The sequence below is a fragment of the Microtus pennsylvanicus genome, chromosome 8 (assembly GCF_037038515.1).
Source record: "Microtus pennsylvanicus isolate mMicPen1 chromosome 8, mMicPen1.hap1, whole genome shotgun sequence".
In the NCBI taxonomy this organism is placed as follows: Eukaryota; Metazoa; Chordata; class Mammalia; order Rodentia; family Cricetidae; genus Microtus; species Microtus pennsylvanicus.
The window spans coordinates 19,349,071-19,372,712 of NC_134586.1; the positions used below are offsets into that span (position 1 = coordinate 19,349,071).

At 42.7% G+C, this 23,642-nt stretch overlaps 1 protein-coding gene and 1 long non-coding RNA gene across 4 annotated transcripts in view; one reads left to right on the forward strand and one right to left on the reverse strand.

The window, feature by feature from the left end:
* Window positions 1–6,384, reverse strand: part of LOC142855950 (C-type lectin domain family 2 member D11-like) — a 63,965-nt gene extending 57,581 nt beyond the window's left edge. For 2 of the 3 annotated variants that reach the window (XM_075982624.1, XM_075982623.1), the window contains exon 1: window positions 6,239–6,384. In XM_075982624.1, the coding sequence (XP_075838739.1) occupies window positions 6,239–6,284 (46 nt within the window). In that variant the 5' untranslated portion in view covers window positions 6,285–6,384. The remainder of the gene's footprint in view (window positions 1–6,238) is intronic. The other variant, XM_075982625.1, reaches the window with a different exon arrangement.
* On the forward strand, window positions 2,526–23,038 carry LOC142855967 (uncharacterized). The gene is made up of 2 exons (XR_012911568.1): window positions 2,526–2,763; window positions 21,503–23,038. It is a non-coding gene; the product is annotated as an uncharacterized LOC142855967 (long non-coding RNA).
* Window positions 23,039–23,642: the final 604 nt, after the last annotated feature.

The window sequence follows — 23,642 nt, forward strand, 5'->3', positions numbered from 1 at the left end:
CCCTATAAAAGTTATCAATTAAAAACAAAACAATAAATCCAACTAGACTCTGCTTCATTCCCAAGGGTGCAGTTATTTATGCTTTCCCAGCAGTCAGGAGCAGGAGTAGGATGTCTGCTCTCTGTTCCAGGATGACTTCACAGGAGTCCATCAAGGGTAAAGAAATAGGGTCACGAAGCTGCAAAATTCCTCAGGACTTAAAATGACTCTTCCACAGGACACAGGTTCAATTCCCAGTGCTCACAAGAAAGCTCACAACTGTGCCAACTCCAGTTCCAGGGGACTCATCGCCCTCTATAGGTACCAGGCGCTCATGTTACAAACAAACGTGCAGGCAAAACAGCCATATACATAAGATTCTTAAAGAAATAAAAGAAGGTTTACACTTCTTGAAAACAGATGAAGTGTTTCTCATCACAGATGATGCAGTTTTATCTGCATAAAAATTATGACAAGCCTATAAAAGACTACTGAATATAAAATATGAATTTACAAAGCTGCAAGATACAATGTCACCATGGTAAAGTCAGTTGTATTTTCTTGTCAAATGGAAATTAAAGTCTAAGACAGCACCATTTACAGTAATGACAGAAACCATAAAATTGTAAAGGTTCATAATCAGCACAATAATTAAGTACATTTAAAGTTATGAAAAAATCAGGACAGGGCTAGATTGTTGGGTCAGTTGTTAAGAGCACTTGTTGCTCTTGCAGAGGACCTGGGTTTGATTCTAGCACCCACATAGTAGCCTACAACCATATACAATTCCAGTTTCTGGAATCTAACATCCTTTCCTGACCTTGGTGTGCACTGGAATGCATGTGATGCACAGATATTTATGCAGGCAAAACACTCATATGCATGAAAATTTTAACATAAAAAAGGAAAGAAATCAAGACAGATCTAAACACATAATTGTTCTGAGATATTTGCTCATACTCACACTTCAAGAGTGGCAATAAAGTTTAACATAGAATCAGGGGGAAAAGCTAGTGACTAACTGACCAGAATTAGCCATAGAGGTTTTGGAGGACCCAGGATACAATTAGAGAGACATAGGAAGTGGTAGGAAGGGGTTGAGATAGGTTTGCAAGCCCTTTTGTATCTGGAAAAGAGAAAGAGGTCACTGGACACTTATCTACTGCTTCTCTGATCAATCAGGTTTTTACCCCATTATCTGACTCCCAAGTTTTATTCAATAACAGAACAATATAAGAAGTAAAGGCTTCACATGATAAAACGGAACACTCAATATTGCTCATGTGTAAACAACTCCTGAACAAGTTTATATATGCAACACAGTATCACTTCCTGATGGAGGGGGAAGTGATTGCCTTCAGAAAAAAAAACATAGCATCAAATTATTAAAAAATACTAAGAAGTGGCTGGAGAGATATCTCAGACATTAAGAGCATTGCCTGCTCTTCCAAAGGTCCTGAGTTCAATTCCCAGCAACCATATGGTGGCTCACAACTATTTGTAATGGGGTCTGGTGCCCTCTTCTGCCCTGCAGGCATACATGGAAGGAATGCTCCGTATACATAATAAATAAATAAATATTTTAAAAAATACTAAGAAAACTAAAAAGAAACTAGAATATTCAAAAATGATTATGAAGAAAGGTCAAATTCAGAAAGATCACACTGCCTCATCTCATGATTTATTAGAACAGAAATAAAGACAGCTTGCTGCTAGTAAACAAGTAGACAGAACAATATAGCAGAATAAAAAACTCCAGAAATGATATCAAGCACTCATCATCAACAGATATTTAACAGAGATGTACAGTTTTTAGACAGGGAGAGTGTGGCACCGCTCCAGTATGTGCTCCTGAAACAACCTGGTATCTGCCTGCTAAAAACAAGACTCAAGATGAACTGTAGACCCAAGCACAAAGCTCAATATTGTAAAATCATTGGATTTTTTAAAAAGTGGGGAGAATGTTTGTGAACTTGTCTTGGGCAAAAAAATCACTAAATAACAGGAGGTTGATGAATTAGTTGCTGATGTGAATCCAAAGTCTTTAAGGAAGGCAAAACTATGCAGCCAGTATGAAGCTGTTTGTCCAGAAAGTCTACAATATGGTGATGTGCCCCCATCCTACCCACATACCCCATGCTGGAAGGAAAGCCTGCATTTAAGGTTAAAGCAAAAGAAAAAGAAACATTTATGTGCATATTTGTAGCAGCATTAAGGATCACTGTAAAAAAATGGAACATTTAAAATCACTCAAATGTCCCCAAGCTGATGACAAGGTAAATGCACCCTCTCTACACAAGAGACAAGTTGGACCACAAGCCTGCACTTGCCTAGAGCAAATGTCTCCACTTTACCAAGGCAAATGTCCCCAAGGCTTCTGATTCAAAACGTTCGTATACTAATCAGAAAGCTTAAGCAAGGTTACAGGCAGTAAGTCACAGAAAATAGTTTCCTTCTGAGTAACTTTTTAAAAAAGACACCCAACTGTTTCCGGAACACCCCAATTGCCGCAACCCTCTTCCTCCTCTCACTTCTCTACAAGTTTCTTGCCAGCTTTTCATAACTTCTTTGTATAACATTTGACTATGTGGTGTCTTTGCACACTTCTGAATTCAGAGCACTGTTTCTGTATCAGTGGTGCTGTGGATACAGTGTTAGAATCTCAACAGCAGTGTATCTGACATGCTGTAGTCTGAAGAGCAGAATATAATGCTGAGACAATGTGAAAGAAGACAAGTGTGAAGTCTCTCCTTCAGGGATCCATTTTTTTGGCATTCTGGAAAAGTAAGTGTGTAAGGGCTGGGGACAGAGGTACAAAGACTCTGCAAGTGAGAATGGGAAAGTTTGGGTAGGGGTAAAAGTGGTCTATATGTCCTTTATAAGTTATTGTTTAATATTTATTTTATGTGTGACTGTTTTGTTTGGACTTATGTATATATGTGTGCTACATGCATGCCTAGTGTTAGGGGACCTCTAAAATATGTGTTGGATCCCTGGAATAGGAGTTAGGGGTATGTATGTGAGCCACCATATGAGCTCTCTTAGAGGCAGGGCTGCTGATTGGAGGGCTTTCTGAGGGGACTGGGCCTGGAATCGGTGGTACAAGACCAGAGTGTGGATGGGGCCCCCACCTGGAGATCACCAACAGTAGTATGGATCACAATTTCCCAATTTATTCACTGATAAATGTAGGTGGGTTCCAAGTACTGGTTTTTGTGAATGGTGTTTGTAGTCAGAGACTGCTCATTCATTTCTGGGCCTCCCAGACCCAAAATAATCACACAGAAACTGTATTGATTGTAATACTGTGTTACTGGTAGGATTCAGTCATTATGCTGGCCCCTGTCATCTGGCAGGATGAACCCAGGCAGTACCCTGGCCAGCCCAGGTTCCAATGGCTGTTGTGTCACTACACAGTCTATATTCAGTTGCTATCTCTTTAAGAGACAAGCTCTGCCAACTATCGATTTTTTTCCAGCTCTGCCTGCATGGAGTATTTGTCTCCCATGAAGCTCTGGCTCCCACCTGCCTCCTGGCCCCTTGGCCCACCATGGTCTCTCTCCCACTATTTTACAACACTTAAAATAATATACAATCAAGTACAAATATCTCTTGGGGAGGTAGAGAGGAAGTAGACAATACTGTCAATAAAGCGGTGTCAGATCTGGGGTTAAAAGGCACAGTGGGATGAGTAGAGCCCACAATAACGTACGTGCTTCTAAAAGTAGCTGAGGAGTTTAATATATTCACCTTTAAGAAATGTTCCTAATGTGATCTCTCTGCCAATGCAAAAATCCCAATAAGCCATATCACATTATTAAATAATATCCGGGTTTAATGGGATTTAATAAGATTCCTGTGCTCTGGGGTGGCCCTGAGGGTGAACCAGGTGGCCATAAACGTCACTACCAAGAGGAAGGAAAAGAGACCACTAAGGGAACCATTCTGGTGAAGCAGTTTAAGTAGACTGGGGGAGTAGTCAAGGGTTTGGCGGGCTGTCTTGACCCTCCTCCAGGGAGGAGTCAAAGCTTGGCGGGCACAGGGACTGGGCCTCCAAAGATGGAGGCCAGAGACCCGGACTTACATTCACCATAATAAAGCTACGTGTATCTTCATTTTAATGGGTGAATCAAAAAACACATCCTGTTCGACATTGAGTTGTGAGCTGTTCCATCTGGTTCACCAGCAGGGGGCCCCACTGGCAGGAGAAAAAGCTTCCCAGGACTTTGTTTTAAGCAGCCCTAGGCTTTGTCTCAGGTCTGGAAGGTGAAGAAGAAGCCGCCATCTTGGAAGTTCACCATCTTTATTGCTTAGTCATGGGCTCTCTTAAGGCCTTCACGGAATTTATCTAGCCCCTAATCCCTCAGAAATACTTGGTTTAGCTGAGAAACAGTAGTATTGTTCGTGAGCTTTCTCTTTTGGTCAGAGGAGCCAGAGGAGGTGAAAGCTTCAGAGAGGCTTCAATGAGTTCAAGAGAGCAGGGTCGGCAGACAGGAGATGAGAAAGTGAAACTGTCAGAGAATCTGCAGAGAATTCAAGAGAGCTGGGTCCCCGACTTTCACCTAAGTCAGCTGCTTTAAGGACTGGTCACTGCCATGAGAACTTGGCTGCCGTTTTCAGCCCATAGACAAGTCTGGAGAAGGAAGGAAAACTTTACTTTTTAATGTTCCTCAGCACATCAGGTGCTCTGGCTTACCATGAGGAATATGTGACTTGGTGGCCCTAAGTGCTTAGCCTCAACTCTTAAAGTCAGGGCAACAGAGGACATACCTGCTGCTCTACCTCGAGGAGAGGCCTGGGTGTGTGCGGAGGGAGAGTCCTTTAGGTGCGCACTGGATGGCATGGGATGGGGCCGAGGGATTCAAGGGGATACAAGGAAGGCCTGGTTAGAAGGCTTTCCTCTTCAGTTTGTCCCCCACCTCCCAGACCAGTATGTCCACCACATTGGGGGCCTGTCCACCTAGAGGAACTTAGCCTGATCTCCTGAGGCTGCCACTAGACCTTTAAGCTAACAATAATTGTGAACTCTGTTTTTCAAGAAATATTCTATTCCTAAACAAAAATATTAAAGTAGGGGTATAGTCATGTCTCAGCACTGAAGAGCATTTGCTACCCCTGTAGAGAGAAGATTCGGTTCATTTCCAGCACACACACAGTGGCTCACAATTGCCTAAGTCCAGGTCCAGGGTTTCAACACTGTCTTCTGACCCCTGTGGGCACCAGGCATGCACCTAGTGCACAGACAAGCAGGCAAAACACACATACACGTAAAATGGATTTTAAAAGTTTTAAATTAAAGGGAAAGAGATTTAAAGAATGAAATAGAAACATTTTCCAAAATGAGAGGATACGGTTTTAAAACAGCAATCTCCAATGTCCTTTTCCCATCATTTACCATAACCTGAAACTGAAGATGGATTTAGAGGTGGGATCAATCTACCATCCCTGACCTACAGAAAATGCTGGGATGCAGCACTAGGTAAAGTAGGACAGAGATTGTTCCCTGGTGCCACAGAATCCTTTAAGACCTGAAGGAGTACACCTGTGTCCTAAGGAAAGGGGAGAATTTCTGACAGCCTGGAGGTTAGGGATGAAAAAGCACAGGCGGGTTGGGGAGGAGGGGGGAATGCACTGTGGGAGCCCAGAAAGGAAGATGGGGGGAGGAGTGAGCAGGGGCACTTTAGGGGCACTGGATGGCAGCGACATGCCTGAGCATGCCCAGGTTCCCCCAACCTGTCTTCTATGAATCTGGACACTTACTTTGCTATAGGAACTCAGAAGAGCTGTTTATCTCTCCCTGAGGCAGCAGATATCTCACAATCAAGTACCAGTGGCTGGGCTGGGCAGCTGTAAATGTCCTTCAGGCTATGGGGAAATGTAATCTGATAGGCAGCTTCTTCAACCCTAACACCCACAACACAGGGCTACAATTCTTTTAATCACAGTGAGTGAGGCAGCCTCATTGGCTACTTCAGTCCACACAGGCACTCTGTGCCTCCCTCTGGGGGGAGTTTAAAGAGCGCAGATTCAACAAGTTCGCTGTTGGTTGCTCTTCCTCAAACATGTTTAAGTAACATTCGCCATAACAGAATAATACAGAATTGCACTGCTGTGCTCCTACTCACCCTAGGGTTCCCCACCCGCTGCCTCACCGATCCGGAGAGACCCCTGTGGCAAACTAAACAGAGGAAGATTCCACTCCCCTGGTGAAGCTCCCCTTTCTCCCTTTAATTTAATTAACGATTCATTAAGTACGTACGGTTTTCTCCCACGCGACCCGGGGAGGTGGACTCCGCAGTTGACATTTTTATGAAGGCTATTCACCACTTATCGTCTTGATGAAGCAAAGAGACTCCGGTGAATGAGATGGACATCTGAGAACAGACCTGAAAAGCCTGTGGGCGTGGTTTAAATAAGCTCTGCCCAGCTGGTCTGTGATTTGTTGCCTGATTAATCATCCTGAATATTCACCCCTTTGACATTAAAAAAAAAGGCATAAAATCTGCTTCTTGTATGAACGGAATTACAACTTCGGAGAAGAACTCTGCAGGAAATGTGTACCGTAAATGAAATGTGTACTGCAAAGGAAACAAAGGGAACTTTGATTTGTAGAAGTTTTAGATTTTGATAGCGCAAATTCTTTTAAATTAGAGCACTTTTAAATTAGGACACTTTTCTCTGCTGCCAAGGTACGACGACGGGGAGGTTCACTATCCTGGGGAAATCAAACTAAAAGCAAAACAGCTGCAAAAGGGTGAGATGTAGTTGCCAGTCGCTTTTCGAGCCTTGTGAAAAGGGAAGTTTCTGGAAAGCAGCAGCACCTTCCACAGACACTTTTACAAGGCTGATTGCCCTTCAGTGACCAGAGAGGATGTGCAAGCCTGTGAGTTCAGTGCCACTTTTCTCCCTCTTTTAAAAAAATGTATATTGGAGAGGGGAGAGAATGGGAAGAGAAACAGAGAAAAATGTATAGCTCAATAAAATCAATTTTAAAAAAAGGAAAAAAAAACATTTACTCCATCATATTGGAAAATCCAAAAAAATAAATGTATATTATCTTATGCATATTTGTGTTTTTCTGAACACATATATGTGCACCTGTGGATGCCTGGTACTCCTAAACGCCAAAGAGAGCATCAGGTCTCCTGAAACTGAGCCCTCCTTTTATAGAGCCCTCTCAATACTTACTTATTGCTCTTCTCTGTCTCTCACCTTTATGACCATCAGGGTACTCAGAAGACTAGCTTTCCTCGCAATATATTAACAGACAGTTGCCACAAAACCAAAGGTTAAGAGCATCATCGGGTACCATCTGACCCCTGTAACAACACCCCCTCCCCCAACTTTCCTATAACTGCCTCTCTGGTATTTCCACCAATGTGCTTGAAAAGTGTCTTCACGTGTGGCTTCCACTGTTGTGTGACTGTAAAGAAAGACTCCATTGCCAACTCAGAAAATGGAATTTGGGGAAATCTAAATCTGTGTTCACTCATTTTGTCTCCAGAGTAAACTCATACCTCCTCTGAGGTGAGAGTTGTGTTTCCACACAAAATGGGCAGTGACTCTCTGGGAATCAGCAGGTTGAGACTGCTTTATTGGAATAGGGAGGGGACCACTCTTCATGGCATGAAGGTTGAGCACATTTAGAGGGGCTGAGGTGTGTGTGTGTGTGTGTGTGTGTGTGTGTGTGTGTGTGTGTGTGTGTCTACCAGAAAGTCACAGCTGTGTTTATGGATTGATCGGGAACAGATGAGTTCTTTTCATTGCCAGACATTCTGTTTCTGCAGATGGAACTGAACATCACTCTGGGGCTAAGGAATTCTTTATGGTTTGGGGCTACACTGACCATTGCATCCTGACTCAATTCCTCATGACCTGAGGCTCTTATCCCAACTCTAGAAGGGTAAAAGAAAATGGTGGAAAAGAGTTGACTTTTGGGGAGGCTGCTGGTGGATCCCAAAGGTGGAATGAGCATGTTGAGATGCCCTCAGGATAGATAAAAGCTGCTAGTCTGGGGGCATAGAGAGTCCAGTGTTGCTTTGGGCCTGGAAAGCAAGGAGTCTCTGTTGGAGGAAGTTGGTGAGAAGCTAAAAAGTCAAGGACCACACAAGAAAGTTAGCACACTTATAACAATTAGGCCTGCCAAGGGGACTACTGACAGTCCCCAAGCAAAGAGGAGGCCTTCCAGAAAGTATTGTCTACTCTTTCTCTTGTGTTTCTTCCCAGTAATTGTCTAGCATTTCCCCTTACTAGGCCAGGTTCACTCACATCAGAACAGCATTCCTTGCCCAGGAAGAACAGGTGCCCCCTCTTTCTGCAGTTCTTAAGTCCAACCCCTGTGGTTTTGGAAGACCACCACAGCCAGGGAATCTCTGAGTTTGTAGCATGGCTGTGCTTTGTTGTACCAGGGTCATGACTTCCTTCATATGGTTGCTCAGTTGGGTGTGCTGTAACTCTTGGAGTCCTATTGCTATACCAATGGTAGCTGCCCCTCTAGAGCCTTTTCCAGCAGTACTGAAGGAGAATGAGGCTTCTGTTTTCCCTGAAATGATGAACAAGATATTAATAGGTTTCCCATGCAGGAGAACACTGGAGTCTGGAGTGAAAAAGACTGTGACACGTTTCCCCCCAGGGTACCTAGTGTAAGTGCAGTCCTGGCAGGCAAAGTAAGTCCCATTTGATGCCCTTGCCTTTGGAACCGAGTGGACATAATTTGTTTCTGATCCTACACAGTTGGCTTCTCTGATTATCTGAACCAGGGTTCTGGCTAAGTGGCGCAATTTGTTGACTAGTCAGTTTGTGTTAAGTTAGATATGCCTACTCTGTACCTTTCCTTTGACTCTACTAGTCTTTCTAGAAATTGACAGTCAGTGGAGGAAGTGGGGGGGACAACTTCAGAGATAGTAGATCAAAGCCTGATTAGAATAGGGAATGTAGGTAAATTAGAATATTAGCTTGGAGGGCAGTGGTTGTGGGGAAGGAGTGTGTTGGCTTTCTAAGGGCAGATTAAAGGAGTCGAAAAAGGAAGCAAAAGAGAAGCAAGTCTGACCTTCACAGAGGACCGTGTTGATTTGGTGAAACAAAGTGGGGAATGAGTCATCTCATATGGAAAGTCAACAGAGTCCTTCACTGCTGACTTCCTCCCAGGGTTTGGTTAGGTTGCATCAGCATAGGGAAAGGGATCTTTGGTTAGCTCTGCTCTCCGGGAAAAAACTCACATGTTTACAGTTCCAGACAGGTCTCTTTATTGTTTTGCTTTAATTCTAATTCTCTTGCTCTAATTGTCCATAATTTCTTAGCTCTAATTCTGTCTCAATTCTAATTCCAATTCCAATTCTCTGTTACAAATCTCTGTTCCAATTCATTCTTGTTCTAAATACTCTATCTTCTTCTTCTTCTACTTCTTTTCTTTTTCGTCTTTGTCTTCATTTTTCTAAATTCTTTACACTTCCAATCTTATTTCTTCCCAATCTTATTTCTTATACTGTGAAAAATTTGCAATCATATATATATATATATATGTGCGTGTGTGTGTGTTCTATATATATATTCCCAACCATGTATATGTATATATATGTGTGTGTGTGTGTGTGTGTGTATGTATGTATAATCATTCAATAGCAACTTGGTAGCAAAAAACAAAACTACAAGGAAAATTAGCAGGGACACAGGCATTTTTAAAACATAAACAGCAAATCTCATCAGCTCATTTGTAGCTAATCACAGATTCTGTTGTGCGTATGTTTCCACTGTCTCTAAAGGGCTCCCTACAGGTTACAGAAGGAGAAAACTAAACCATGGAAAGATCTAAGGAAAACGCAAAGAATACAAGCATTATTTTACATTTCTTAAGTGTGATTAATCATATCTGGACATGGTTAGTCAGTTAGGTGCTATTGATCTCTTGAAGGGCTTTGACACCTGTAATACCACCCTAATTTGTCATAAATCTTTAAAGCGCTTAGATTCACCAAGACCAGACACCTGCAGTTCCAATCCGCGATAGTCCCCCTGTGATCACTCCACAAGTTCTTATATCTGGCCAAATCATACTATGAGGGAGTTAGAGAATGGGCTTCTACATTTTATTTTATTGCAGTGTGGGACAAATGGTTTGACTTTTATTTTATTTGATAGAACACAGGCAGCCAGAGCTTGCTTAAAAGGAAACGCTTGCACGTGCGTACAGAGACTTAATTAAGCAGCCGAACAATGCATAAAGTAGTCACGCAGTGCATAACGTAGCTATGCATCGCATAAAATGGCCATGGAAGCATGACATAGCCACGCAACACATGACGTTTCATGCTACTTATGACTTGGTGACCTATGGTCGCAGGGCCCCTGGGCTGGCTGGGTGATCTCCTGAATGCCTATGGGCTGGGAGGGGCGGGGTACCGGAGGTGGGAGAGAGTGTCAGTATAATGCTGGAATCCTAACAGTCATCCTACCAACAGAACACAGGAAGACTGTGCCCAGAATATGAGGAATCCACTTCAGAGGAGCATGTTATCGCACAAGAGAATCTGCAGTTAGAGACAGTATTCAAAAGGCAATACTTTTAACAGGCAGTGCCTATGTGAGTTTAACCTTCATCAAGCTGACCTCTGCTTATGGGCTGGACTTCTAAATGTCAGCAGATCCACTGACATGAGGATCCCATGAATCCCACTCACTCACATGGAATCACATCTCACTTGCATGGAAGGATGAACTATGCATCCTTGCCATATGGGTAGATGAGCTAATGTGGATGAGACACGGGAACAAACTGGCTGCAACCTTTCTAGGGGCAGAAATGACATCCATAGTCCAGAAGCCGAGACTTACTGTCCAGTGCTGTGTGTGGTGACAGCTGTGGGAAGGAGTGTCTTAAGTGTACAAGATTGACTCTAGAGATGGTGTCTTTGTTGCTGGAGCAGAGTTAAGATATGGTAGGGCAGTCTGTTGGGACATTGGTCAGCCTGTTTTTGAGAAAAGAATCATTTGTATTTTTTGCTGTTGCCTGCAGTGGGCAATGGCTAAAGGAGAACTCCTTCGTTTCTGTACGAAAAGGGAGTTCATTAATGATGTTTCCTTTTGCTTAAGAAACCCCTTTCTCTCAAGAGTAAGGTTGCATGTGTTATGCTGCAGATGTATTTGAAACCAGTGTATATGTTGACTCTAAGACTGGAAGCAAGTGCTAGAGCCCAGGTAGGAATACTTAGTTCTACCACTGGGATGCTGTGTGAAGGGTAGGGATTCGCTGCTACTAAGTGTGGGCTTGTGGGACTAGTGGGGTTCTGCCAGGGCCCATGTCAGAGGAGCTACAGTCAGCAAGGGAGCTTAGGGAGTTCAACTGACCAAACAACAAAGATAAAGCCTGGAAGGTTTGGCCCTCATAAATTCGCAGCAGGCATTCCCACACCTAGCTGCCATCCCCAACAGTGAGTGGCACAGCCTTGCAGTGCAGGACACCAGGGCGCTCAGGTCAAGCTTGGCCCCATGGCGCGCATCTTCTGCCAACCTTACCTCCTGTGGCTAGTCTTTCAGCAGTCCCTAGCTCAGTCCCACGAACTGGCCTCACCTCCCACCCTCCACGACAACCACAAGAATGGCCGAAACTTTCCCTTTTCCCTATGCAAGAGGGCACGCTATGTGCTGACATCCGGAGGTGTGGGGAAGCCAAGGGAGAGGATGAGATATCGGGGGCTGTGGGGGAGCTTCCACCGGAACAACAGCCTTGACTGTTAAGTGAGATTTTTGGCACTCGTTGGGGTCAATTCAAAGGCCCGGTTATTTGTCATCCTCACAGTTCAGTTTTCTCGGCCTTAGAAGACCGCTCTTTGGTAAAATGGGTGGGGAAAAATATAAAAATATGAACCTGGATAGAGTCACTGCAATCGAGTCCCTCGGCTGAACACCTCAGTGCAGGCCCTGCCGAGCTCTCCAGAAGGAAGTCCCCTGAGCACCCCCGGGTGACAGAACTGGTACAGTGGCATGTGGCCGCCCCTGTACGACTAAGCTTAGTGATTTCAACAAACAAAATAGGACGAGAGAATATTCCAGTCCCAACAAATTTGCAAGGTCTGGCTTAGAATTTGTTTCTGCCATTACGGTGGCACGTTTACTACATGTGATAATTTTTCTTACTTGGAGAAGCTTGAAAGTACCATAAAGAGGAAGTGAGGAGGGTTAGAATTCTCAAGGTTTGTACCAATACAAAGATCAGCAAACCAAAAATAATTTTGGGGCTGTGTGGACCACGGACAGACTTTACATCTTTCTTTCATTACCTTGAAATGAAATAGAGTTAATTCAGGTCTGCTTCTCTCTTTTTTTCCCTTCTACCAAGAAAGGGATCTAACAATCTCGTGGTGAGATTTTAGGATGCTGGCTCTATATTATCATCAGATGTCATTGTTGTACATTATTCATGAGTTCTTGTTTACCTCCTCATACATGCGCCTTAGTGGCTTAGTGGAGCCAGAACCTGCTCTATAGTAGGGACATTTATTTCCCCTGCCCCTGGCTTTCTCACTGTGGCCTGATAGAGGTTACAATACCGTGATTTTAATGAGCAAGGAACCAAGGAATTGCATACTTGAGATCTCAAGCCCAAGATTTAGTCTCTTTTCCAGCTTCTAGAGCATGTGAGTACTGTCATAATTAACAGTGACCAAAGACCACAGTGTGCTTACGATTTTTGGTTTTAGTTGGTTTTTGTTTTTTTTGTTTTTTTTTTTTTTTGGTGTAGTATGAAGTTTTTGTAGTGAACAGTAGACAGCTTAAGTGAATTCATAATTAGCAATTGTAATCATAAAGTGTCATAGAGGAAAGGTGGACTGTGATAGCAACTAGGGAGACCACCTGTATAAAGATGGCTTTAAATAGGGGAGTTTTAAGTGTTTTTGAAACTATTAATAAAATTATGGTTTTATTCCACTAAAAAAAAATCATGGCTTTTGGGTGAAGATGCTATGTCACTACTTCTGGGCTTCTAATAAAAACACATACGTTATGAACTTTTTTGTTTTCCTTATTTGGTTGGTCGGTTTTTCAATACAGGGTTTCTCTGTGTAACAGTCCTAGCTCTTATAGATTGCTGGGCACATGGCCAACAAAGATGCCCTGAGAGGAAGTTGGAGAGGCAGGTCCCAAGTTGTTTACCCTAAGACCCTATTCTACATGGAAGTAAGGCGAGGTGACATCAGCACATGAACAGCTTGTGGATAATAGGGTAAATGTAGGACACCTGAGCGCATGATAGGGTGACCTTTAAAATGATTGTTTGGCTCCTTTTACACACACACACACACACATGATTCTGCAGGTTTTTTGCTTTAAATGATGCTTGTTGCTAGATAATAAATGAGATCCTGCTTGACTTGACTCCACTTCATCTGACTGTATGGAGGATTAAGGGGGGCTGGGGAAAGGGCCAGGAAGCAGTGCCCTTACCTTTCCTAGGACCCAGTCCATCCTCATTCAGGAAGCATAATTACATGGAGATTCAACTCAGGGTACATGTCATTTCTTCCAAGGAGAAGGGTTCTAGAGATAGGCTACCTGTAGTACCTTAAGGGCCTAAGGGGCTGCCCTGGTCTAACTTATAAAGGTGGTGTAGAAATCATTTGGGCTGTTAGCCACCTATGGTCTTGGTTGTGAAAGCTTGGTGGAGCCTCTGACTTTCAGGGTCATTTAGATTGCTAGCCACCTCCAGTCTTGCTTGTAAGAGCTTAATATGACCTGACCCAACATATAACACCGATCAGCAGGTTGATAATAACTTCCAATTATCAGCTTTCTGGATGAAAGAACAAGATTTCATTGGAAAGACAATCCTGTATGCTTAATATTCCTGGTTTCTCTGGAGATCTGTGGGCTCAAGGACCTTCGTGTTATGCTCCCAACAGAAAGAGAGAGAGACAGACAAAGACAAAGAGACATAGAAACAGTGAGGAGAGAGAGAGAGAGAGAGAGAGAGAGAGAGAGAGAGAGAGAGAGAGAGAGAGAAAGAGGGAAGAAGGGAGGGAGAAAGATATAAGAGGAGGGAGGAAAAATCTATACTTTCTGACTTAGAAAATTGTTTGTTAGGAGGCAGGATAGAAAAACAGAAACAATTATGGGGACATGTAGTAAGGAGACTGCTTGTTTGTTCCCGGCTGCTTAGCCCTGAAATAATAACACAGAAATCATATTATTAGCAATACTGTTTGGTCAATAGCTTAAGCATATTTCTGGCTAACTCATATTAAATTGACCCATCTCCATTAATCTGTGTATCACCACAAGGCTGTGACATACCGGGTAAAGTTCCAGCGTCTGCCTCTGGCAGGGCTCTATGACTTCTCTTTACTAGCCTTGTTTCTCCCAGTATTCAGTTTAGTTTTTCCTGCCTATTCCTATTCTGCTCTCCACAGGCCTAAGACAGTCCTTTATTAACTAATGCTATTCATAGCATACAGAGGGGAATCCCACATCTCCTCCCCTTTTCTGTTTAAATAAAAAGGACGATTTTAACTTGAACTTAGTAAAATTACATAGAATAAAACAGGTATCAAGCAAGAATTAGTTAAAATATTTATATCTACTTTATCTTTTATCATAATTAAAGAAAACTATAGTTATCTATTCGTCAACTCCATCAAAGACTCCAGAAGGATAAAATGTTACAAATTATAAAATATTATGAAGTAAACAGGAAGTACATTGTAAGAAGCTTCCAAAACTCTAGAATTGACAGAGACATTTCACTTCCTGTACAGTCACCCAAAGCTCTTCTGTAAGAGAAGAAAAAAAAAACTGCTCGCTCTTTTAGACAGCAGCAACAGCAACCAGGCCCACTCCAATGCAGCTGCTGACAGACTTCAACTGCCAAGCCTGACTGCTTCCCTGCCAGAAAGGAGGGCCCTCCCAATATCTCCAGGGCCTAACAAGATGGAAATTCATGGTATACCTACATTGCAATCCTACATTGACTATGCATTAAAAGTTAAAACTAAAGATATAAAGCTTGGTAACTGCCAATGAAAGTAACTCCAGAGTCGTGTAAAGCAGGTCATACCAGAGTCAGTGCATTTGTGTTTGGGAGAGAAAAGTGTGTAGTCCAGGCTGACTTCGAACTCAGACACTCCTGCCTCTGCCTCTACAGCATATCCTACGGGACTGGGTCACTAGAACCAGCATGAGCTTTCTTAGCGAGTTTAGTAGTTGAAGCTTCCTCTTTATGAAGTAGAGTGCTAAAGAAGCAAAGGCTGGAGAGTCCCCTAGTTCCCCCTCCAGGAAACACACTCCCGTGGCCTACAGGCTCCAAGGCCAGGACTACTTCTCTCTCTCTGCCCCACAGCTCATGCCTGCACCTGCCCTGGCACCCAGCATTCACAGCAGGAGATCAGTGCTCAGAGGAAGGCTGCACACTGGGGTGGCCTTCCACAGGGGTCAATCAGAGGTCTCAAAACTCAGTCCTTGGGAAACTGCAGGGGCCATGACACTGGGACACTTATCACTGACTTCTAAGTGCTGGACTCAAGGAGAGGCCAGGTAAGGCTGGGAAGAGATCTCAATAGGAACACTAATGTGTGAACACTTGTGGTCCTTGCCCAGTGGAATGACAGCAGTGGAACTGAGGATAAGACAGACAGGGCTCCAGAATCTTCCAACAGCTAAGTCTCATCTGAGAAACCTGCCCTCACCTCACAGCAAGGCTATAGAATTATGAAGCCATGTGTGGATTAATCCATTGGTGGAGGCTAAGCCCTCATAATCTAATCCCCTCACTATATGCATCATGACATCAAGTCTTTTTATTACTTATAACTGCTTGGCTTAGCTTAGTCTCTTTCATGGCTAGCTATTTTAACATAAATTCACATGTTTTCTTATATACCTTTTGCCCTGAGGCTCTTCAACCTTTTCATTCTTTATAACTTTCACTACTTCTGACTGGATGGAGGTTGCTTGGCTTCTTGCCCTGGCATTGTATCTTCGTCTTTTTATTCTTTCTTCTGTCTTTTCAACCTAAACCTCCTCCTATTCTCTCTACAGCTCAGCCCTGTCTATTCTTTCTCGCCCTAGCTAATGTCCGTTCAGCTTTCTTAGAACAATCAGGTGCCATAGGCAGGCAATGTGAAACAAATCAACACATCCTTCCATAGTTAAACAAATGTAGCATAAACAAAATTAATACATCTTTGCCTAGCTAAAATAATATTCCACAAAAGTTTCTTTCTGAGACTATGAAGGGATTGGTGTGCTCCCAGGATAAGTCAGTTTCACAATGCCATCAAGCAAGATGCTTGCCTTGTTTGTGGCCACTTGGGGCTGAGGGACGGAGTTAGGGAGATAGAGTACACGGCCCTTTTTCTTCACCAGTGGACACACAGTCCCAGGGGTTTTTCTCCTCTCCATGATTAAACAAACCATCCCTCAATAGCATCTAGGTGCAGTATTTTACAAAAATCTACATGAAAAGTGGACGGTTGGGTCTTAGTAGATAGACTGGCTATGAGCTTCCTGATTCCAGCAATCCTTAATCTCCACAAAGAAGTTCCTGGCTTATGGATGGTTGGGGTCTTTTTCACTGGTGGCAAAACAGAGAGAATAGGACAACTGTAATTATATGACCCATGTCAGTCTTTTCTTTAGTGAGTCATAGGATCTGCTGATGGCCCCTCTGTCCTTATGATGTGTTGTTTACCTATGCTGGGTGTGCTGTGTGCACAGGGGACCCCAGTGATGATGTAGCAGTGTGAGGACCACAGGGTATGGGATTTTCCATACTTGCTCAAGGCTCCCTGTCAGGATCTCTTTACCCACCACACAAGGTTGCCAGGCTGGAACTTGTGGGCAGGTACCAGGCAAACATGCAGCCTCACAAACTGTCTGATGAATGGTCCCTGTGACTATTGCAGGACAAGGATGGACAGAGGGAAGGAATGATTTCTGTCTTAGGAGCTTCTTCATACGGGATGCATCTCTCTCTTAGGAGAGCAAAAGTCAGGAGATTGGTCCAGTATTCACCAGTCTCAAGGAATTACCTAAACCATGTTTCCTTTCTATTTATCCTTCCTGTCTTCTCTGAGTTTTGTGTCCTGTATGTACAATGTGGTTTTCAATCAATATTTGGTACCTTATACAGATTTAGGAAAGCTTTGGCCAGAAAGACCAGGCCATTGTTAGATCTCAGGGAGAAGGGAGACTGCAATCTGGTAATGATATCTGGACCTGAGTCATTCAGCAGTTATAGTTGCCTGCAGATTGGTGGCCTGGTGCAGTTTAGTGACCATCTGTCTTCTGATAAAGGCAGGAAGTATAGGTCCCTCATTCGGCAGAAACAACCACCCATTTGTCTTCAGTTGACTATCTTTTCTTCATCTTAGTTTCTTTGTACACAGATTGGGACCTAGAACAGTTAAAGTGCAGGAAGGAAGTCAGGCCATGGTGGTGCTTGCCTTTAATCCCAAATCTAGGGAGGCAGAGACAGGCAGATCTTTGTGAGTTCAAGGACTGCCAGGTCTAAAAGAGCTAGTTCCAGGATGGCCAGGGCTGTTACACAGAGAAACCCTGTCTTGAAAACCAAAATAAAAACTAAAGTGTAAGGCAGGGTAACTAAGTACTAAAGAGGCCTCTCTGCTTCTAGAGCCAATTTCAGGGCAGCCATATTTGCTGCTTTGTGTCCTGAATCTTTGTGGATTCCCTTTTGAGGGCTTCTACACTATACAATGGCTACCTCTCTTGGCATCTTACATGGCCAGGATATTTTTGTTGTTGTTGTTGTTTTATGGATTTATTTATGCCCAGTGTGAGATGAGGAGCCCCCTCTCTCTATAGAAGGTCCATAGACATGAGCTATGGCAAGTGTATAGCAACTGTGTCTACAGGGAGGGCTTTGCCCTTCTCACAGGGAAGTGCTTGTTAAGGCCAGAAGCATAGCCCTTTATGCAGTAGCCCATCGAGTGAGGGATTGAACTCACACCTTTGTGTCCAAGGTGAAATCTGTGACCCCTGCACGGCTTTTCTGACCTTGAACACAATGTCTTCCATTCAGTATCTCCTAGGTCTGGTGTTGGACTGCACTGTTCACTTTCAGAACTGTAGATGCCAAGGAGCCCAGGTTGGAGGTCAGAGACCCGTCATCCTGTTGTAAACGGGATACTCTCAGCCCAGACGAGGAGGCCAGGATGAGCACTTTAGAAACTTGAAGTGCTTATTGAGCCACACAGATTTGGAAATGTAATTCTAGAATGATCCATGAGCTGAGTGAACAGGGACTTTTAAAGACAAAACCACAAATCTGGCATATTCTACTAGCCTCAAACACTTAACAAGTCCCAAAACCTAGGTATCTCATTGTACTTCCACAGAGTTGGAACAGGCATTCTGAAGTCATGGAGCTTTGGTTATGGTTTTAGAATTTCACTGTCAATTGCATGTTTATGAATTTATTCACCGCTAAATAAAAAAAAAAACTTATGACAGAGCTGACACCAGAAAAACCATTTTTTTCATAACCTTTTTCATGATTCACAGGTAGTTTACCTGTATCCTGTCCTTCCTTGTCACCATATGTCAGGGTTCTCTAGAGCAGAGAATTATAGAATGAATCTTCTCTGACTATTGGAAGAGTATTTATTAGAATGACTTGCAGGCTGTGATCCAGCTAGTCCAACAATGGCTGCCTATGAACACAAAATCTAAGAATCCAGAAGTTGCTCAATCTATGAGATGGATGTCTCAGATGGTCTTCTGTAGATGCTGGAATCCCAAAGAAGTAGGCTCTAATGCAGTGGTTCTCTACCTTCCTAAGGCTATGAGCCTTTAATACAGTTGTTTCTCATGGTGTGTTTACACCTAACCATATAATGAATTGCATTGCTACTTTGTAACTGTATTTTGCTACTGTTATGAATCATAATGTAAATATCCAATAATCAGGATATCTGATATGTGACCCCCAAAAGAGTAGAGACCTGCTGTGGGAGCACATTCAGCTACTTCAGCCAATAGCCTTTAAGATACCAACCTGCGTGGGCGTGGTCTCTTATACCTGAAAAAAATCAACCTTAAAGGTGTACCAGCTCTCTTGCTTCCAGCTCCAGCAGTTGCTAGACTCTGTTCCTGTTCACACAGAAAACTGTTGTCTAGTACAGTCATCTGTAAGTTTTCCCCTTAAATAAATAACCCTTTTATTATTCACAATTCCGAACTGGTGTGGGATTGTTTTGTGACTTACGTCATCAGAGATCCACAGGTTGAGAAACTTTGCTCTAATGCCAGTGTAGGAATGAGGAAAGCAAGCAGGCAAAAAGAAAGTCCTGCTGGGCCTGTCACTCACATGACCAAGAGCCCACTCTCAGCAGGGCTGATCCACCTAAAGCCCTGCTAAAGAGGCTGCAGAAGACAGTCTTTCTCTACTGAGATAATGTGCTTTTCCTTCCCTGGAACTCCAGTCTGTGGTCACCTGGGGAGCTGCACCAAGCAGTCTGTGAAGCTCGCTGGCTTTTCTGAGTGCTAAATTAGAAGATCTGAGCTTCTTCATGCTCTTATTCTCCACTTTAGGGAACTGGACAAAGCCAGACTTTTTCACTTCTTCTCTGGACCCACCTTGCTGCTTGCTGTCATGTGACTCCTTGTTGATCCTCATGGTGAATGGATGTGTTTGACTTAACAGGATTTTCTCACTGTCTTTTCCATGTTTCTTTCCCCCCTCAAAACATCCACAGTGGCTGCCCAGATTTGTCTTCCTTGTCATTTTCTCCAAAAATTTAAATAATATTGTACTTCAAGGTTTTTGTTTTGTTTTACTTTTTTTATTTTTTGCATTTTTTCATTTATTTCCATTTTTAAATTTAAATATAGTTTGTTTATATTTTCAAAGATAACCTTTTTTTCTAACATACAATTGATAAATATATAAGATAAGTATCCATACTGCTATTTTCTTTTTAAAAGTAAATTACAAACATCATAATCCTCAAGAATGAAAATACTTTGTCTTTTATTCCTGATACGAAAGCATAATTACATAGCTATTTTGTTGTTTTTAGATTGAAAAACTTGCCTAAAATTTCCCAAATTATGTAATATAAAATTTTTATTTTATTTGAAACAGTGTTTTAAATTTTGCTTAATAAAGTAGCATTAGAATTTGAACATAGCATTTTCTATAGAGCTATTTCTGGCATTTCCTTCAGGAATTTTTTTATCATATAAGGACTTTTCTAAAGCAGTATGTGCCCTAAATTTTGAGTCATCTCACTGGTACTTAAACATATATCTTTTGAGGACTAGAGAAAACTGTGGTTCTTATGCTGTATTAAATCATATGTCTGTAAGGTCCTTTTAGCTCACGTCTATGATATGTTTGAGTTTTTTATTATTAAGGAGACTGTAATAACAAAACGATTTATTTAATAAATGAATACAAGGAGAAATCATAAAATATACTTGCTTTATGTCTCTTACTAGTTTCCTACAATCTGAATTCAGGTACTTCTTTTTAAAGATACAAATCTAAATATTCAAAACTAACATTCATAAATGAGGAGTATGAAACCTTTGTCATTTTAGGTCTAGGTAACATCATTTGCTGGAGTTGGGGTCCAGCTTCCACTGCATCTCCCCTCCCCACCTTCCCTTTGACCCACACTGGATCTAAAAACCCCAGGGCCCAGCCCCACAGGGAACTTCCTTAGCTGTGTACATTGAGAGCTGTGCTGTTAGAGTTTCCTTTGTTCTGGATCATAAGAAGCATGGTCTACAGCAACTTCCTGTAACTCATCACAGTTCAAATTACCAGATCAAGAGTGGACTAGAAAGCTAAACACACACACACACACACACACACACACACACACACTAAAACAAAAAACAAAGAAAAAAATATATATGGACAAGTGACTGACTTCCATGCTACAAACATCCCACAATGCATGCTGGCCTCCAGGCTCACTCAGGACCTGTGACTCCTCTCAGCTCCTCTCTCCTTGGCCCTATTCTAAACTCCAGCTCATTAGCTTCCCTTTCCCAGGCTCTCATTGCTACATAGCCCTGCCATTTTGGCCTTGCTCTCCTTTTATCCTGCTCTCTTGGTCCTCCTCTCTCACTCTCCTCTGCTCTTTATTCTCTCAAGGCCAAGTTGAATCTGCTAGCCAGGTTAGGTCTACTCCTTCCTCTCCCCACTGTGGACTCTTCCAGATGCCGCTTGTGCTCTTCCTCATATCTACAATAAAAACTTTGCCTCAAACCTACAAGGAAATTGTCATGTCCTCACTTCATTCACTGACCAAATAAAAACTATGACCCAGGACTTGTCATTTATTCCCTGTCCATTTCCTCTTCTTCAGTTATACTTAAATATGGCATACTCCAATAGAGTTACAAACAAAACAGAGGCTCAAAGCATCTCCTCTTCAACAGAGAGCGAGCCGCTGGGCAAACTAACATTAATGAGGTTCAACTTCTCTGTGATTCCTCTGTGAATCTCCTTTCTGCTCTTTCAGTTTGATTGCATTAAATACATACCTATTTATCCCTCCTGCAGGAGCTCTGTAATGGCTTTGTCTTCAGCAAGCACACAAAGACTTGGCAGTCTCTGCAGCACTAATCTGTGAGCTACAGGAAGAAAGAAGTTGGAACTAGTGAAGAAGAATTTCTGCTCTCGATTCCAGGCGGTTCCCAATAAGCCCACTTATAACCGGATCCCACTTGTCAGGTGGCTTGTTAACTTCACCCATTGGAGTAGAACAGCCACTCAGGAAGCACATGAAGTTCTTTGTCTCTCAGAGAAATGGAATCACAGATAAGAGTGGGAATTGAGACATAGGATGAGGCGTAGGAAGAACCAGCCTGCCTCCATCTTAGGCTTAAAAGCCATCTTATAGGAAAGACAAAATAAATCAATTTCTGTTTATGATTATGCTCACCTGTATCCTGAAGTACAAATGGTTCTGTACTGTCTGTTCCAGGAATGGAAATCATGACTTAATTTCTAAACATTGTTTATAACCATCTTGCAACCCTATCTTTGTTTTTAAAAGGTTACATGGCTGTAGTGATATTTCATTTGTATTTTAATAAATAATGCTTGTCTGAAGATCAGAGAGTAAAGCAGCCACACTGTTCAGCCATACAGCCAAGGCAGTGGTGGCACACACCTTCAATCCCAGTAGCCACACTAGTTAGCCATAGAGGCCAGGCAGTGGGGTCACACACCTTCAATTCCAGTAGCCACACTAGTCAGCCATAGTGGCCAGGTGGTGGTGGTACAAACCTTTAATCCCAGCACTAGAGAGGAATATAAACAGGAGAAGACAGGTCTCAGCTCTGTCTCATTCTGAGGATTCCCAGAAGTGGGACTGCCATTTTAGTCTGAGGTAGAGGAAAGAGCCAGTTGCTGGCTGCTTCGCTTTTCGTATCTTCAGGTTGAACCGCAATGTCTGTCTCTCAGTTTTTATTAGTCTTGCTACATGTTATTACTACCTTTTGACTCCCTGTTGCTCATGACTACCTCAATATGCCTACTTTGCAAACATGTTTTTGTTTAAGGAACCTGTGGAGCACTAATATGTAAGCTTATGTTCTGCTCCTATAACCCCACCTCTTTTGTCTGTCAAGTTCACCATTTGGTAACTCCCTTGATGTGGGAAACTCCCTTGTATGCTGTGATACCATTGGTTAATAAAGAAGCTTCTTTGGACCTATTGCAGCGCTGAATAAGACAAGGCAGAAATTCCAAGCAGATAGAGGAGAGAGTACACGGAGACAGATGCTACATACTGGACAGAACCTTACTGGTGGGCCATAGCCACAGGGCAATTCACAGATTAATAAAAATGGGTTAAATTTTTTTTGTTTGTTTTTTCAGAAAGAGTTTCTATGCAGATTTGGAAGCTATCCTGGAACTAGCTCATGTAGACAAGCTGGCCTGGAACACGCAGAGATCCACCTAACCTCTGTCTCCTGAGTGCTGGAATTAAAGACGTGTGCCACCACTGCCTGGCTAGAAATGGATTCATTTAAGATATAAGAGCTAGCCAATAAAAAGCATGAGCTATTAGGCCAAGCAGTGCTATAATAATAGTTTCTGTGTGGTTATTTCAGGTCTGGGCAGTCAGGAAACAAACAAGTGGCCTCCAACTACACCCCCTACCCTTGTGCTTCATAAAAATCTTGTCTCCCTCACCACCTATACTTACCACTCAATCCTCACCTTAGGGGGAGACACCCCATGTACACAAATAAAAAAAGCATGCTTTGATTAATTTGGTCATGAAGAATGGGTCAGTGATCTTTCTCCTCCAATCTCTGGGATTAACCTGTACTGTAAATAAGATAATTAAAAATGCTGAATGCTAACTAATTTCAATATGAGGAAGTAATCATTTATTTTAGAAAGTGTCATGCTGTTTATCTGAAATAAAGTGGATTGAAAAAAAGAGGGGATGCTAAATGCACTAAGAACAGAACACTGAAACATGCTATTTTCCTAAATGAGATAATCTTGCATCGCCTCTGGTGGCATCCTGGGCAAGGAATGTTAACATGGCTTGAAGAGGCAGTACAGACCATGGCCCAAGCCATGAACATCAGCATGGCCTCCAGTGGTAGCACAGACCACAGAAGCCCACAGAGCCCCTGGTGGTAACAGGAGTCATGGTATCCACATGACCCCTAGCAGCATC